The 16,560-nt window shown below is 44.2% G+C and overlaps 1 protein-coding gene across 5 annotated transcripts in view; it reads right to left on the reverse strand.

Moving 5' to 3' along the window:
• RBM20 (RNA binding motif protein 20) overlaps positions 1 to 16,560 on the reverse strand; it is a 204,783-nt gene that overhangs the window by 32,328 nt on the left and 155,895 nt on the right. For all 5 annotated transcript variants that reach the window (XR_014253408.1, XM_082424894.1, XM_082424891.1 and 2 more), the window contains 3 exons: positions 14,592 to 14,726; positions 9,704 to 9,835; positions 1,363 to 1,442 (listed from right to left, as the gene is read on the reverse strand). Coding sequence is in view for 4 of the 5 variants with exons in the window: in XM_082424894.1 (XP_082281020.1) it covers positions 1,363 to 1,442; positions 9,704 to 9,835; positions 14,592 to 14,726 (347 nt within the window). In the remaining variant the exon portion in view is untranslated. The remainder of the gene's footprint in view (positions 1 to 1,362; positions 1,443 to 9,703; positions 9,836 to 14,591; positions 14,727 to 16,560) is intronic.

A 16,560-nucleotide genomic window follows, 5' to 3' on the forward strand; every position in this document is an offset into this window, starting at 1 on the left:
CCCACAGTGGCCTCTGCAGGGACTGTCTCCATAGGGCAGTGACAGTGGTGAACTTGTAGCCTGGGCTTGGCAGGGTCACAACTTCAGCTGGGAGAAATGAGTTGGAAATGTGACTGCACTCGATGTGCAGAGTAAATGACTGGTCAGGTCATGGATGTTTCTACACCTACATTCAGCTCAAGAAAAATCAAGGGCTGGCTGTAAACAGAAGACACCCACACCACACACCACACACACACCCACACCACACATATACATCCACACATGTACCACATACACATACCACACACACACAACACACACCAAACACACACAACACACAATACAACCACACAACACACCAACACACACAACACACACACACACATACCACACACCAAACACAACACACCACACACCAAACACACACCACACATACACTCACACCACACACACATACACACCACACACATACACCCACACATGTACCACATACACCACAGACACACTACAACACAACACACACAACACACAACCACACAACACACAATACACATACCACACACACACAAAACACAACACACAGTACAACCACACAACACACACCAAACACACATAACACACACACCACACTACACACACCACACTACACACACCACACACACAATACAACCACACAACACACCACACACACACACAAAACACACCACACACAATACAGCCAAACAACACACACAGAACACACCACACACACAATACAACCACACAACACAAACACATACCACACACACACAAAACACAACACACGCAGTACAACCATACAACACACACCAAACACACACACAGAACACACCACACACACATACAACACACCACAAACACAATACAACCACACAACACACAATACAAACACATACCACACACACACAAAACACAACATGCACAGTACAACCATACAACACACACCATACACACAACACACACACATACAAGACACCACACACACAATACAACCACAACACACACCAAACACACATGCACAACACACACAACACACAGGCACACTTTCAGGCTGTTTTAAGAGCGTGTACATTTGCCCCTGAGAGCCATATATCAGCAGATCCCCTCCTATACTCCTTGACAACAAAGGAGGAGCAGCTGAGGGGAAGCTTAGCATCTTGAACTTTTCTGAGGTTTAACCTGAGCACTGGACTGGACTGATGCGTTCCATCACGCACGTGGAAATATAGGGCCCAGAGAGGCTGATGGACAGGGCAGAGGCAAGGGCAGAGCACAGAGTGACTCAAATACCCCTAAGAAAGAGAAAGGGCAGAATGTTCCAATGACCCAGAATCTGCCCTGAGACCTAAGACCGGGTCTCACCTGTCTGCTTCCCGGAACATGTCCCTCTCCCTCTGGGAATGGATGTCCTGGATGATGGCAGCCACGGTTTTCCCAGGTTTCTAGGCAAAGTCAGAGGGGTCACCATCAGACCAGAGACGGCCTTGCAAACACCAGAAGGAAGCAGCTAGGACTTGGGTTCATTGCCCTGTCCACCAAAGGGGGGAAAGTGCCTTTTTAGGGGAAGAAAAAGTTTAATCCAGAGGCTGAGGAGTATGAGAATAATGCTGAATGGCGGTGGGGCTGAGTGGTCCAGGGCACGTGGCATCCACTGAGCTGGGAAGGAAGGAGCCTGAGGCTCACCATCACCACGCGGGGAAAAGGCAGCATTTGTTAATACCCAGCCCCCACCTCCTTCCGAATAAAAGAAAATACCTAAAATGTGAAAGGAAGGAAGGGAAAGAGGGCGGGAGGCAGGCAGGCATTATGACTTGGAAAGAGACTTGAAGATCACTAATATGCAGCCTCCACAGTTTACACCTGAGGAAACTGAGACCCAGAGAGGTCACTGAGGCAGAGTTCTGCCCGGCACAGCTCCAGTCACCAGCCTCATTGTGTTCTAGGGTGACTCCTGGGGTTGTGCTGTGTTAAGGAACACATTCAAGGTCACAGAGATCATTAGAAAATCAGGACTTGACAACAGGCATTTTAACTCCAAGGTCCTTTCTATGCCCCATGCTTCCTGCAACTCCTGACTTCAGTGCGGGGCTCCACAGGGGTCATTTGGTGCTCAACGTAAATCTGCAAGGTGGGCAGTGCAGGCTGTGAGCCAGGTTTCACAGCTGAGGATGCCAGGCACCCAAAGGCTCTGCCCTTCCCAGAAGTTACTACGGAATGACTGTGCCAGGACAGGACCAAGCCAGCTCCCGAGTCCCAACCAAAGCCCTTTCCTAAACCCAGAATGGCCAAACATTAACAAAACAATAAAAAATAAATGATTAAAATAAGAAATTCATGAGCACAGAAGAAAGGATGGAAGCATTTTCCAAAAGACTACACAAAATTCATCCATTCAATTAAAATATATGTAACAGGCTGAATTTACGGTAGGTAAATTATATCTCAATAATACTGATGTTAAAACAAGACCTAAAAACCCTCAGTCTATGATGTCAACTTTTGACAAAGAATTATTTTAAGAAACTTAATCAACTGCTCTTTTTATCCTCATTTTTTTTCCTACGTACTTAACAAAGGATCATGAAATCTTAGAGCTATACAAATGTTAGGTATCATCAAATATCTCATTTTATAGGTGTGAAACCCAGGACCAGAGATATGAAATGAGCTCTGTGATTAGGTGGGACTAGAATTCTGTGAGTCCTCTGAGTGCGCAGCTGCTTATCCAGTCAATCCCCGTTCAAGAAAAGGCCCAGGAACTGAGCACTGGTCAGGATACCCACCTGAAAGGAGCCTCACACTTTTGGCAAATGGTCCCTTTCATCTGACTGTAGCTATAAAGGTTGACCCTCTGTAAGAATATGGAAGTGTCACCTACAAGTAACCAGATCACCCAAGCCCTGCACTGTCAACTGGCACCTGAGCTGCTTAAACTGGACCAGAAGCAGAGACCGAAGGCCAAGCAAGAAAAGAGCTGGGGCTGTGGGCCTGGGCGGAGAAGAAGGCTACTGCCCAGGATGCTTCCTTCCACCCCACCCGAGACCATCTGTCCTCCCGCCAGCGTTGTTGGTCACCACCCGGGGGTAGAACGAGAAGGTTCACATGGAGGTGAGCCCACTGAGTGGGTCTTCCTCCTGCCTCCCCACCTTGGGCCACAAGGTGGAAGTTGCCTCCTGCACCATCATGGGAGAGGCCCGCCTGGGAAGGCTGGTCCCCAGGAGACCCACTGCAGCACTGCCTCCATGCCGGCCAGCTTGGGAAAGCCGGCGGGAGCCATCAGGATCAAGTGCAGGGACGTGTGATGAGATCTCCTGGCACTGGGGAGGCCACATCCCAAGTCCCAAATCTGTCCTCACCCTGCCAAGCTGGAATAGGCGAAGACTAAAGAATGTGCCCCCAAACCGGGTACAATGTACCATGGCGACTTTTCAGAACACACAAATTCCCTGAGGGGGTTGGATCAGGGACTTTCTGTGGCAAAAAGGAGTCCCCAAAGTCCCCAACACTTTTCTTCTGCTCTCTGGAATCTCAAATCCTAGTGATTGTTCCTTCCGGTCCAGATCCAGGAGAGCCTGGGGTGAGAGGAGGAGGCCTGGTCAGGGAGCAGCTGAGGTTTTGCCGGTTACCCAGGGGTAGCATGGGTGGTGGGGTTGAGACCTGCAGGGACGGGCAGGTCGGGCCAATGTCAGAGCCAGAGGTGTTCTAGGAGCTCATGGTGCCTTCTGCACCTCCATCACCACAGACAGCAGCCCCTCGGGCCCTTCCCCTCTGGGTGCCCCCTGATGAGGGCAGAGCAGCCAATCAAGCACCACAGATGGAAACATCCTCTAGTGGCCCAATGTGGTCCCCCGGGGGTCAAAGAGATGCATCCAGAGTTCTTTGGGGGCTAGAAGAGCCTCTTCTGGGCTTAACTATTTCCTTGCCCCTTATTTTCCCAATCACAGAACAGCCTCCTGGGGCCACTGTCAGTCCAGCGCCCCCTGAAGTTCCTTCTGTTCAGGTCGCACGGCCCCGGTGAGGCAGGGAATGGGGTTATTGATCGCAGCCGTTAGTGGCACAGGGCCCCGCATGGAATGAGCGCTCCACGGTGACTGGCTGGAGAGATGGAGGGATGGGCTGACGAGAAAGGACATGACAATCTGCAAATACTATACACTGGGGCTGGCGGTCACAGGCACTGTGACCCCCCTCTGAGGACCAGAGGTCAGTTTCTCTCTTTTAAGTGATAGTTCCAAATTGTTGGCACTCTCTGGCCCAAACACCCTGCCAGCTGCCATCTGAGAAGGAGTCAGAAGTGGCCAAAGACTTTCAAATAACAGAGTCAACTTTTCACTCTAAGAAAATCCTCTCAATCTTCCTCTTCAGGCCTGGCCTCATTATCCTGTGGTTAAAGGTATAAAGGAGACAGGTACAATAAAGCTGTAATCGTTGCAGGGGAATGGAAACGGAAGAGAACAGAGTAGGTCTGCGATGATGTTTGGGGGTACCTTTTTATTGCAGAACATTTCAAACACACACAAAAGTAGACAGAATGGTATATTGAACCCCCCCACACACACACACTGAATCCATTTCCACTGTCAACAAGCCCTCAGGGGACCATCCACAGTGCTCTTGGTCAACACATCTTGCTACTTTAGGACAAGGGTGAGCTTTCAAGCCCCATACAGTCCCAGGGAAGTGTGCCCTCAGAGGGAGGCAGATGCTGGGCCAGCATAAAAGAAGCTGCTAGAGAGCTTCGTGCCTTCGGACCCCTCCGTGGCTGTTTTACATGTCTCCAGAGCCCCAGGAAGATGCTGAAACCTTCCAGATGAGCCCTGAACTTGTCAGAGCCAGATCCTGTCCCAGCAGCCCTGACTGTTTCTGACATGAGTGTGCTTTCCAGGCTCTACATCTCTTCTCACCCGACTGCTACCCAGAAACCCCCTCTCTGTTTCGTTAAGTTGCCTCATCCTTCAAGGCCCTACTCAGGAATCTCTCCCTTCTTTACACAAGCAAGTCACACTGCCTTTTGCCACTGAACTTCTAGGAGTTCCGTACGTATGCACTCAGGTTGAAATCACGAGAATTGTTTATCTCCCCAGTTTAACTCCACCAGCCCCAGCGTACAGTATTTGCAGATTGTCATGTCCTTTCTCGTCAGCCCATCCCTCCATCTCTCCAGCCAGTCACCGTGGAGCGCTCATTCCATGCGGGGCCCTGTGCCACTAACGGCTGCGATCAATAACCCCATTCCCTGCCTCACCGGGGCCGTGCGACCTGAACAGAAGGAACTTCAGGGGGCGCTGGGCTGACAGTGGCCCCAGGAGGCTGTTCTGTGATTGGGAAAATAATCACAAGTGAGACAGCAAACTTTCCCCAAGTGAGGACCATTCTCATATTCATTGTAGCTCTCGGCACCACATTTTATATGGAAAAGACCCTCAATCATCATTTGCTGATTTATTCTTCCTAACCAAGAGCATCATGGACCACTCACAAGACTGCTTCCCAGGGCCAGGGACCACCTCTGTGGCTAGGAGGCTGCCAATTTACCAGTGGCTCTGAAACCAGGCCCGCTGTCCCCAAACCACCTGGGAGCTTCAGTCCCACCCCAATCCACTAAATGAAAACATCTGGGCAAGAGGACTTGAAAACTCCCCTGACAGTTCTCTGATGGAGTGACTGGAACACACAGGTTCGAACTATTCCAAGTTCCCTTCTGCCGGTAAGACACTGTGACTCTGGGGAAGTCTCTATAGAATAACCAATCTTGTCACGCAGGTTTGCAGGCAGGAAAACACTCACTTTTTATTGTTCCTTCAGATTTTCTTTCTCATTCATTTCACACATTTGTTGGACACCTATTATGTGAAAGTTTCTGCCCCAAACGCCCTGAGGAATAAAATCTCTGCCACAAAGAGTGAGACAAGATTACTGGCATGAGGAAATATTCAAGAGAGGAGAGGAGAAAATGCCTTAAAATCTCTCCTTCTTCTCCCTCCACTTTGCCTGGTGAGCAAAAGGTAAAGTTACAGGACAGAGACCCATCAAAATTTCCCCCACCTCTGCAAGCCCTGGCGGGACCCCATGTGATAGCCCTTTGGCCCAGAGACACATGTGGATACAGTGCTTTGCTGTCTGTCTCCCCAGGAACCATCCTCTCTTCTGCAGCCTGCTCCCAGGACGTAGCAGGTGACACAGGCCTGCCCAGTCACAGCATGGCCCCAGAGACTGGCTCAGGGAAGAGCACGTGTCCAAAGCTAGCCTGATTGGAATGACTCTCGGGACTTCTGTGGGAGCTACTAGGAAAAACTCTGGCTTTCTCTTGGTGGAGGAAATGGGAGGCTGAGGAGCCAACGCTGCTGGAATCACTGAAGCCATGACGCCACCTAGAGGAGAGAGCCGGGGGCTGTCAGGGGCCATCGCAGGGAGACCCCAGTGACAAAGCCAAGCGAACAGAAAGCAGAGTGGAGAGAAACCAAGTCCTAATGATAGCATACGGGCCCTGAATCCAGCCATGCCTGCAGCCAGGGCTACTCCTTGGTCTTTTCAGTTACATGAGTGAAAAAATTCCTTTTTTTACTTTAGCCATTATGCTAAAGTTCTAGCTGATTCAGGTCAACATAGGGACCACAATGCACATATTTCTATGCAGTGGAAATATGCCTTGAGATGCCTTCACATAGAGGCAGTGTGACTGCTTGGGAAGCAGAAAATCCTTACTAAAGGTCAGGAACAGTGTTTTCTAGCCGCTCAAAGTGTGCTCTGAGGACCAGAAGCTTCAGCATCTCCTGGGAGCTTGTGAGAAACGCAGAATCACCACCCCGCCTCAGACCTACTGAATCCGAAATTTTAACGAGATCCATAAGCGATTTGTATGCACACTGAAGTTTGATAAGCTCTATTAGAATACCATCTCTGCTGCTTACTGACTGGATGACTGTAAGCAAATTACCTGATTTCTCTGTTTTTCACATGGACAATAGAGCGTATAAAAACACAATATAGAGATGCAAATACAGTGCAAAACCAAAACAGTCCTAGGTTTTAATCACGGCTCTTCCAGTAACTATGATCTTGGGCAAGTTACTGAACTTCTATGAGGCTCAGTTTCCTCATCTGTAAAACTGAGATAATAATACCTGTCTGACAGGACTGACGCCAGGATCGCAGTAGATAATGTATTAAAGTGCTTGGCACATTACTTGACCCAGGACTCAATTAAAGGTACATATTCTTGTTATTATTGTTGGTACTATTTTAATTACTGTTATTATCCACCCTATACACCTCATAGGGGAGGGTGATTGTGAGCCTCAAAGAGACCATGTATGAAAAAAAAAATGCTTAAAATCAAAGAACACAAGGTATAGTCCTTTACTGATCTGGAAACTGAGGTTCACAGAGGTTAAGCAATTTGCCCAAGGTCATCAAAGAGGGAAGGCATAGAGGCTAGGCTGGCGCTACCACTCTGCAATCTAGTGTAGGTCACATGGCTGTTGATGGTTCTATGTTTATGCGTTCTGCCTCCCCAGACTTGCTACCTCCAAATCCGTGGGGCCTGGCCCAGTTCCCACCCATAGTGAGCACTCACTGAACATTTGTTGAATGCAAACTTTGACCATCTGACCTCTTTAACCCACAGTTTTTGCACCACCCCAAAGGACCTCTCTTGATAAGGGACTACAAACGCCTTGGTACTTTAAGAAGCAGAGTACTGCAGTTAATCCTAATTAGAACCTTATGACAACATCTCATTTGGAGACCAAAGCTTCCCTGGGAATTCAGTGCAGTAATTCAATTCTAAGCCCCCAGGGCAGAATCCAGCGGAACAAGAACTTTGGGTACAGAATGGGGTGGGATCGTTGACTTGTCTGAGAAAAGCAACAGGCTTTCGTGAGTTGGAAAAAAAGTGCCAGGTTCTGCCTGAAGCAGAACTGTTGGCAAAGGAACTTCAGAAGCAATAATGCAAGCAAAGCAGAATCAGGACTTTGACAACTGGTTGACATATTACCGATCTACATATGTAGACTTGTCAGAATGCTAGTCCTAGCTAGAAACAACCACTGAGCCTTTGTCTTCCGACTTGAACCTTGAAGGCAGATTAAGGGCTGTGAGCCTTGAACAAAATGGACCCTAACTAAATATGGAATGAGCTGAAGTCAACTGGAAAATCCCATTAAATAGGACAGTAGAAAGCACAAAATAAGAAGTTAGATTTAACCACAAATATGGCATTAAATACAATAAATCCAAACGGACTAATGGCTCCAGCCAAGAGAACTCCTGCAAACCAATAGGAAGATACAATCGAAAAGAAGAGCATGGGCAAATGGCTTAAAAAGAAATTTCCCACTGGAGAAGACCTAGATGGAATAACCAACACACACATGAAAAACTGCTCAACCTCAATTAATATAGAAAATAAAAAATAAGATCATAATAAACCATTACACTCTCCCCAGAGAGGCAAAAATTAAAAAGTTGGACAAGACTAAGTGTTAGCAAGAAGGTGAGCTATTGAAAACTCTCAGACATTACTAGTAGGAATGCTATCATCTAGTACAGTTGAGGGTAAGCATGCCTTGTGATCCAGCAATTCTACTTCTAGTTATGTACATTTCCCTGGTTATACGCACATGTACATGGGTACTGGGATAACATGTTTGAAAATGTTCATAGTAGCAGTGTCTCTAATACCCCAAAACTGGAACCCAAATGTCCATCAACAGTGGAATGGCTAAACAAATTTATAGTCATACAATGGAAATTTATATAACAATGAAAATAAAGATGCACCCAACATAGATGGCATAACGTTGAATGAAAGAACACAGTATGATTCCATTCACATAAAGTTCAAAAATAGGTAAAACTAAACTATAATGTTAAAAAAGGCATAGAGAGGGGGTAGAATAATAAGGAAAAGCAAGGAAATGGTTATCTCAGGGTCAGGAGAGTGGAGAGGGAGGGGTTGAGCACAAGAAGGGACTTACAAAGTCTTCTTGGTGCTGTCCGTGTCCTATTTCTTGACTTTGGTGGAGGTTTTGTGGGATTTATGGGAGTTCACCCATTATTACTTTTTCAACTGTGCAATACAAAATTAGTCACTTTTCTGTCTGTATGTTATACTTCACGATAAAACAAAAAAGAAAGAAAAAAAGAAGAGAATGGTAGAGCAAGCTGAAACAAAAACAAAAGCCCTGTTTGGAATTACCTCAATTCAATCCTGAGTTCAGACAATGGCCAACTCAGTCATGTACTGCTTAGAAGGCTTTCTATGGGGCTTAAGACAATAAACATAGAGAGGATGGAGGAGAGAATAAAAGATCAAGGGGGCGACAGATGAAGATAAAGTTACTGAAGACCTGTCTGGGTTTCATTCAGGGGTTTATGCTTGGAACTCTCACCTCTGAAAAGCAACCATCTTTCCCTTCTTTCTTCATCTTTCAAGACTTCTCTTAAAATCCTCCTTGGGTCCCAGGTAGGTAGTCATCTTGCCCCAAGCATCCCTTTGCATCTTGTACTTACCTCAATGAGCACTTTTCTTGCCATGTTATAATGGGTTTGCCTTTCCATGTGATATCCTCAAAGGCAGTGGGTAATTTTTGGATCTTTTCCTGTGCTCTCCTTCCCACCAGCACTTAGGCCAGTGGCTGACAAGGAGGAGACACTTAGCTGTTGCTTGTTGAATGACTGAATGAAGGAGAGAATGCTTTACCTTCAGCTGCAATTCCTTGTATCTCTTGGACATCCGAATGAGCAACTTCTCACCATTGATCATCGCAGATTTTTCTTGGTAATACTGGACCATGGCCTGGGCAGCCTCTGTGTAAGCCATCTCTAAAAAGGCCTAGGAAAGAAAGAAAGGACAGACATTGGACTTGACTTTAATGGTCTTAAAGAAAATTCTGTTCAAGGTATGACTCCATGTATATGAAGTTCAAGAATTAGGCAAAACAAACTGATGGTGGTAAAAGTCAGAGCTGAGCTTCCCTCGAGCTTGGGGGTGGGATATTGACTGGGAAGGGAAATGAGGAAACCTTCTGGAGTTCTGGAAATGTTCTATATCTTGACCCGCATAGCAAATACATAGGTGTGCACATGTAAAAAATTAATGGAGTACACTTAAGACTAGTGCATTTTAGAGTATGTGTTTTATACCTCAATAAAAAGGAAAAAATTCAGTACAAGGAAGAGCTTTCTTTGATCCCGTCTGTTCATAGAGACATTTATTAACTTCAGCAAAAGAGCTCATTATAAGATGGCCCCTCTCCTGATCCCCATGGTTACCAAACATTATTCTTAATTACATATGTCCATCCTGGGCTACATCATGCCACAGGAGTCCCTCTGGATGGGAGGGTCCATTAACCCACAGTTCCCCCGAGGGAAGGGGGTGGGGGGGAGTGAGTCTGCTGCACAAGTGACCTTGAGCTTATCCTTGAAAAACTTGCTATTCGGTGGTGGCGATGACAGGAGACAGACACAAGCCCTGGGTATCTGAGCTCTCAATTTCTTTGCAAAGAAAGAAATACACTAAAAAACTCGGGGGCTCCCCAGGCTTGAAGGAAGGCCATGTCTTTGTGAGCTGGAGAGAGAGGAGACCCTCAGTTACGTTTCCACAGCACCTCTCCTCTTTAACTTTTCTGATAAAAACCCTTACATAGAAACGGGTTTTCCACTCAATTGGTGCCTACAGGGAGTTTCTAAATAGCCTGTTTTGACTGACCTGTCAGTTGACCCCAGGAGCTGCTGTGGCAGATTCATCACTGTTATTGTCTTAGATTTGTTGGATTTGTACTATATTGACGCTGCACTGATCTGGTCCCTCAGTGTTGAAAAGGAAACATGGCCTGTGGCAAGGGAGCCCTTGCTGTGGGCCCTCATCTCCCATTTCCTTGAACTGCACGGGCTTAACAAGCTCATCCTCCCTCCTTCCCTCACGTCTGCTTTTTAATTTCAGACATGCCTTTCTCCGTGCTGTCACAGTCTATGGCAGGAGCATGGGAAACCAAAAAGTCAGGGTTCTTTTACTCTAAGATCAGGAACAAGACAAGGTTGCCCACTCTCACTGCTATTATTCAACATAGTTTTGGAAGTTTTAGCCACAGCAATCAGAGAAGAAAAAGAAATAAAAGGAATCCAAACCAGAAAAGAAGAAGTAAAACGGTCACTGTTTGCAGATGACATGATACTATACATAGAGGATCCTAAAGATGCTACCAGAAAACTACTAGAGCTAATCAATGAATTTGGTAAAGTAGCAGGATACAAAATTAATGCACAGAAGTCTCTTGCATTCCTATATACTAATGATGAAAAATCTGAAAGAGAAATTAAGGAAACACTCCCATTTACCACTGCAACAAAAAGAATAAAATACCTAGGAATAAACCTACCTAAGGAGACAAAAGACCTGTAGTATGCAGAAAACTATAAGACACTGATGAAAGAAATTAAAGACCATACAAACAGATGGAGAGATATACCATGTTCTTGGATTGAAAGAATCAATATTGTGAAAATGACTATACTAGCCAAAGCAATCTACAGACTCAATGCAATCCCTATCAAACTACCAATGGCATTTTTCACAGAACTAGAACAAAAAATTTCACAATTTGTATGGAAACACAAAAGACCCTGAATAGCCAAAGAAAAAGAAAAGAGAAAGAGAAAGAAAAACGGAGCAGGAGAAATCAGGTTCCTGGGCTTCAGACTATACTACAAAGCTACAGTAATCAAGATAGTATGGTACTGGCACAAAAATAGAAATATAGATCAATGGAACAGGATAGAAAGCCCAGAGATAAACCCACACACACATGGTCACCTTATCTTTGATAAAGGAGGCAAGAATATACAATGGAGAAAAGACAGCCTCTTCAATAAGTGGTGCTGGGAAAACTGGACAGCTACATGTAAAAGAATAATATTAGAACACTCCCTAACACCATACACAAAAATAAACTCAAAATGGATTAAAGACCAAAATGTAAAGCCAGACACTATAAAACTCTTAGAGGCAAACATAGGCAGAACACTCTATGACATAAATCACAGCAAGATCCTTTTTGGCCCACCTCCTAGAGAAATGGAAATAAAAACAAAAATAAACAAATGGGACCTAATGAAACTTAAAAGGTTTTGCACAGCAAAGGAAACCATAAACAAGACGAAAAGACAACCCTCAGAATGGGAGAAAATATTTGCAAACGAAGCAACTGACAAAGGATTAATCTCCCAAATATACAAGCAGCTCATGCAGCTCAATATCAAAAAAAAAAAAAAAGCCCAATCCAAAAATGGGCAGAAGACCTAAATAGACATTTCTCCAAAGAAGATATACAGATTGCCAACAAACACATTAAAGAATGCTCAACATCATTAATCACTAGAGAAATGCAAATCAAAACTACAGTGAGGTATCACCTCACACCGGTCAGAATGGCCATCTTCAAAAAGTCTACAAACAATAAATGCTGGAGAGGGTGTGGAGTAAAGGGAACCCTCCTGCACCGTTGGTGGGAATGTAAATTGATACAGCCACTATGGAGAACAGTATGGAGGTTCCTTAAAAAACTAAAAATAGAACTACCATACAACCCAGCAATCCCACTACTGGGCATATACCCTGAGAAAACCATAATTCAAAAAAGAGTAATGTACCACAATGTTCATTGCAGCTCTATTTACAATAGCCAGGACATGGAAGCAACCTAAGTGTCCATCGACAGATGAATGGATAAAGAAGATGTGGCACATATATACAACGGAATATTACTCAGCCATAAAAAGAAACGAAATTGAGTTATTTGTAGTGAGGTGGATGGACCTAGAGTCTGTCATACAGAGAGAAGTAAGTCAGGAAGAGAAAAACAAATACCGTATGCTAACACATATATATGGAATCTAAAAAAAAAAAAAAAAAAATGGTTCTCACGAACCTAGGGGCTGGACAGGAATAAAGACACAGATGTAGAGAATGGACTTGAGGACATGGGGAGGGGGAAGGGTAAGCTGGGACGAAGTGAGAGAGTAGCATTGACATATATACCAAATGTAAAACAGATAGCTAGTGGGAAGCAGCCGAATAGCACAGGGAGATCAGCTAGGTGCTTTGTGACAACCTAGAGGGGTCGGATAGGGAGGGTGGGAGGGAGACTCAAGAGGGAGGGGATATGGGGATATATGTATATGTATAGCTGATTCACTTTGTTATACAGCAGAAACTAACACACCGTTGTAAAGCAATTCTACTCCAATAAAGATGTTAAAAAAAAAAAGTCAGGGTTCTTTCAAATTCCACCACTCAGCTTTCTAAGTGCCTCTTTCTTTTTTTAAAAATTCTTAAATTTTTTATTTTTATACAATTTTTAAAGGTTACTTTCCATTTACAGTTATTACAAAATATTGGCTATATTTCCCGTGTTGTACAATACATCCTTGAGCCTATCGTACACCCAGTAGTTTGTACCTCCCACTTGCCCATCCCTATATTGCCCCTTCCCCCACCCCACTTGTAACCACTAGTTTTTTCTCTATATCTGTGAGTCTGCTTCTTTTATGTTATATTCATTAGTTTGTTGTATATTTTAGATTCCACAATATAAGTGGTATCATACAGTATTTATCTTTCTCTGTCTGACTCTAAGTGCCTGTTTCTTCATGCAAACATTTTAGCACCTCGAGCTCTCACCGGTCACATGGGAATAAAACGAATTCAGTGAATCTCACTGCATTCATGTTGCAAGCTGAATTTTGGAAATTTGCCCAAAATAGAATTCTGAGAAGGAGAAATGAAGAGACTAAATGAGTAGTCTAAGCCCAGGTTGACAGAGGAAGACCACTGATGATCCAAGGTGGCTTTGAGTCTCCAAAGTTCATGCCTTAATTAGGAAAAGAATTTCTCCTATGCCTGTTCCTCTGATTCCTAAAGTTAAAATATTTATTAAAAATAAAAGACTAAATATTCTTACTTCTGACCAGTCACTGTATAAACTACCCCCTTTGACTTTAGAAATGAAGACAAACATATTAACCCCCAAAGACTCAGTCAATCCTCATACGTTAAGGGTTCTTAGTTCCGTAGATTCACCAGGCGTCCATTAATTCCCACCTACTCTTCTGCTCTGAGAACCAAGAGCCTCAGTTGCTAAAACCAAGGATCAGTGAAAATAACCTGTTCCCCGTCAGTTGTTGGCTGGCTCAAAAATCCACGCCCTCAAGAGATGAGAAACTTAGAAAGTAAAAAAGACAGTAGCATTAGCTCACAGGGTGGGTAACACGGTGAAAAGACTCGAGTCCATGGATTTCTGTTTTAGGGACCTGTTAGCTTTCTGTGATAATGAGTACCTCATTCCAAAGCACATCCTCACCTCTAGGTAACTCACAAAGGCCTGGATCCATCACAAGAAGGGTAAGGTGAAACAGGAGGAAACAAAACACCACCATCAATGAAAACCTCTGTGCTGTACCAGCTGGAGGCCAGCTGTGTACTACCCCTTTATGTTATGAACAGCTGCTTTTTAAAAAAATTACGTAGTTCCCCTCCACCAATGTGTGGTCTATCTGGTACATACCAGTGTGAAAGTGCCCAGACCTACCTGATTAGTAGACTTCATGAGGATGTAATTAGTGACCTTTCCAAAGGGCAGCCCCAGGTTAATGACGTCATTCTCGGTGCAGCTTCCCTCCGGCAGATTGCAGATGTGTACCACGCGGCCAGCACCCGTTTTCCGCTGCGCAAACGGGAACAGAGAGCAGTGGTTTGGTCTTCAAAAGACATTTCCTTCTTGCCCTCTATCTATTCCAGATGCTCCTACTGGCTATGTTCCCCCAAATAATGATCAAAAAACTATAATTTACAAAATGAACGCAGAAAAATAATCCATTTGCAGAGAGATATAAAACATTGATTTTATGCCATCTCTTTACAAAAAAGATTCGTAACAATTTTAACGAGATATCACATCCAGGGCTGTCGAAGAGATAAGGAAATGGGCATATCCATATGTTGCTGGTGGGAGGTTGTGTATCTACAATCTTCTGAGAAGATACTTTAGCATATTGAATAAAACTTAAAATATATATAGCACAGGATCCTGCCATCCCACTTTTGGAAATCTAGCCTACAGAAATAAATACACCAATATGTAAATACTTATGTACAAGGACATTTATTGCAGTTAATTTATTATAATAAATTTATAATTTATTGCAAAAATTTTTGGAAACAGCCTGAATGTCCAAGAATAGGATAATGATTGAGTAATTGATGGTTCACACCTACAGTGGAAAACTATGTAGCCATTGAAAGAAGGTGGTAAATGAGCTGATCAGGAAAAAATGTTTAAGATAAAGTAAAAAGCAGGTTGCCAAGTACAGGTGTAATATGATGATATTATTGTAAAACAAAGCAAAAACCCAAAAATATATAAGAAAAAGATGAAGCAAATGTAAAATTTTGATAATTATTGGAATTGGGGGATGAGTACACAGGGGTTAATTACACTTGTCTCTACTGTTCTGTATGTTTGAAATTTTTCACAATGAAAACATTTTAAGGGAAATCAGCACAGACACAGAAAGGTATGGGACAGTACATATCAACCTATCAGTACTGGTTATCTTCAAAGAGCAGAATTGGAAGGGAGTAAGGGGGAGATGTTTAACCTACTTCTTATATGTCTCATATTGTTTGACTTATAATTTTTAAAAAACCCAATAAAGAAAAAAGAACATAGAAAGGATTTGTGAACTTAATACATAGACATAGACATTCACAGCGACAACCTTTGGTTTAGGGCAGTGGCTTCCAAAATTTTGTTAGCCTTGAAATCCTTTCTTCAAACAAAAGCTTGCCCACCAGCCCAACATATTCAACAAATAAAGAGGTGCTGCTCTAGACAAACCTTGCGATCCAACACCCTGCTGCCACCCCCCATCCAGCAGTCCCAAAGGCATCTCTAAGGACCACAGTTTAGAAACGAAGACCCGGGCCTAATCAAAGCTCCTGGAGGGAGGAAGTGTGTCTGTTTGGTCTGTGCAAACCTTAATCAGACTGGAGTCTCCAGGAGGTTCAAGAATTAGTAGCCATAAGCCAACCCAATGTGGAAGAGAAGGATGCAATTTTCTAAACCCGTACTAATAGCATAGCCCACATTTGCATGATCACCATCTGCTTTCTATGATAAAGTGAACTTCAACATCTAATTACATTTGATGTGGGTCCTACTCTACTATAGTAATACAGTGGGAAAGTCTGAGGTCTCCTCCCTAACAAGGGCTAATACTTGGGTAATTCTACCATGAAAAGCCCTCGTTTGTCTCATCTGGGCTGAGGACAATAATAGTCAATAAGAATTTCCTTGGACGGTTCAGCCCTGAATTGGAGAAACCCAAGTGGCCCTTTCAGACCTCCCTCTCTGCAGTGTCCAGAGGTCAAGCACTTTCCCAAAGGGAAACAGTCTTCAGTGTGTGGCCCAGGCAGCTCCCAGAGCATGCCCACACCTCCCTAAAGTGCAAACGGTGCTCTCCATAAGCTGGGGGACTTTGAGTATGAGCCTGGCTAAG

Source organism: Balaenoptera physalus (genome assembly GCF_965194825.1).
Source record: "Balaenoptera physalus genome assembly, chromosome: 14".
Lineage (NCBI taxonomy): Eukaryota > Metazoa > Chordata > Mammalia > Artiodactyla > Balaenopteridae > Balaenoptera > Balaenoptera physalus.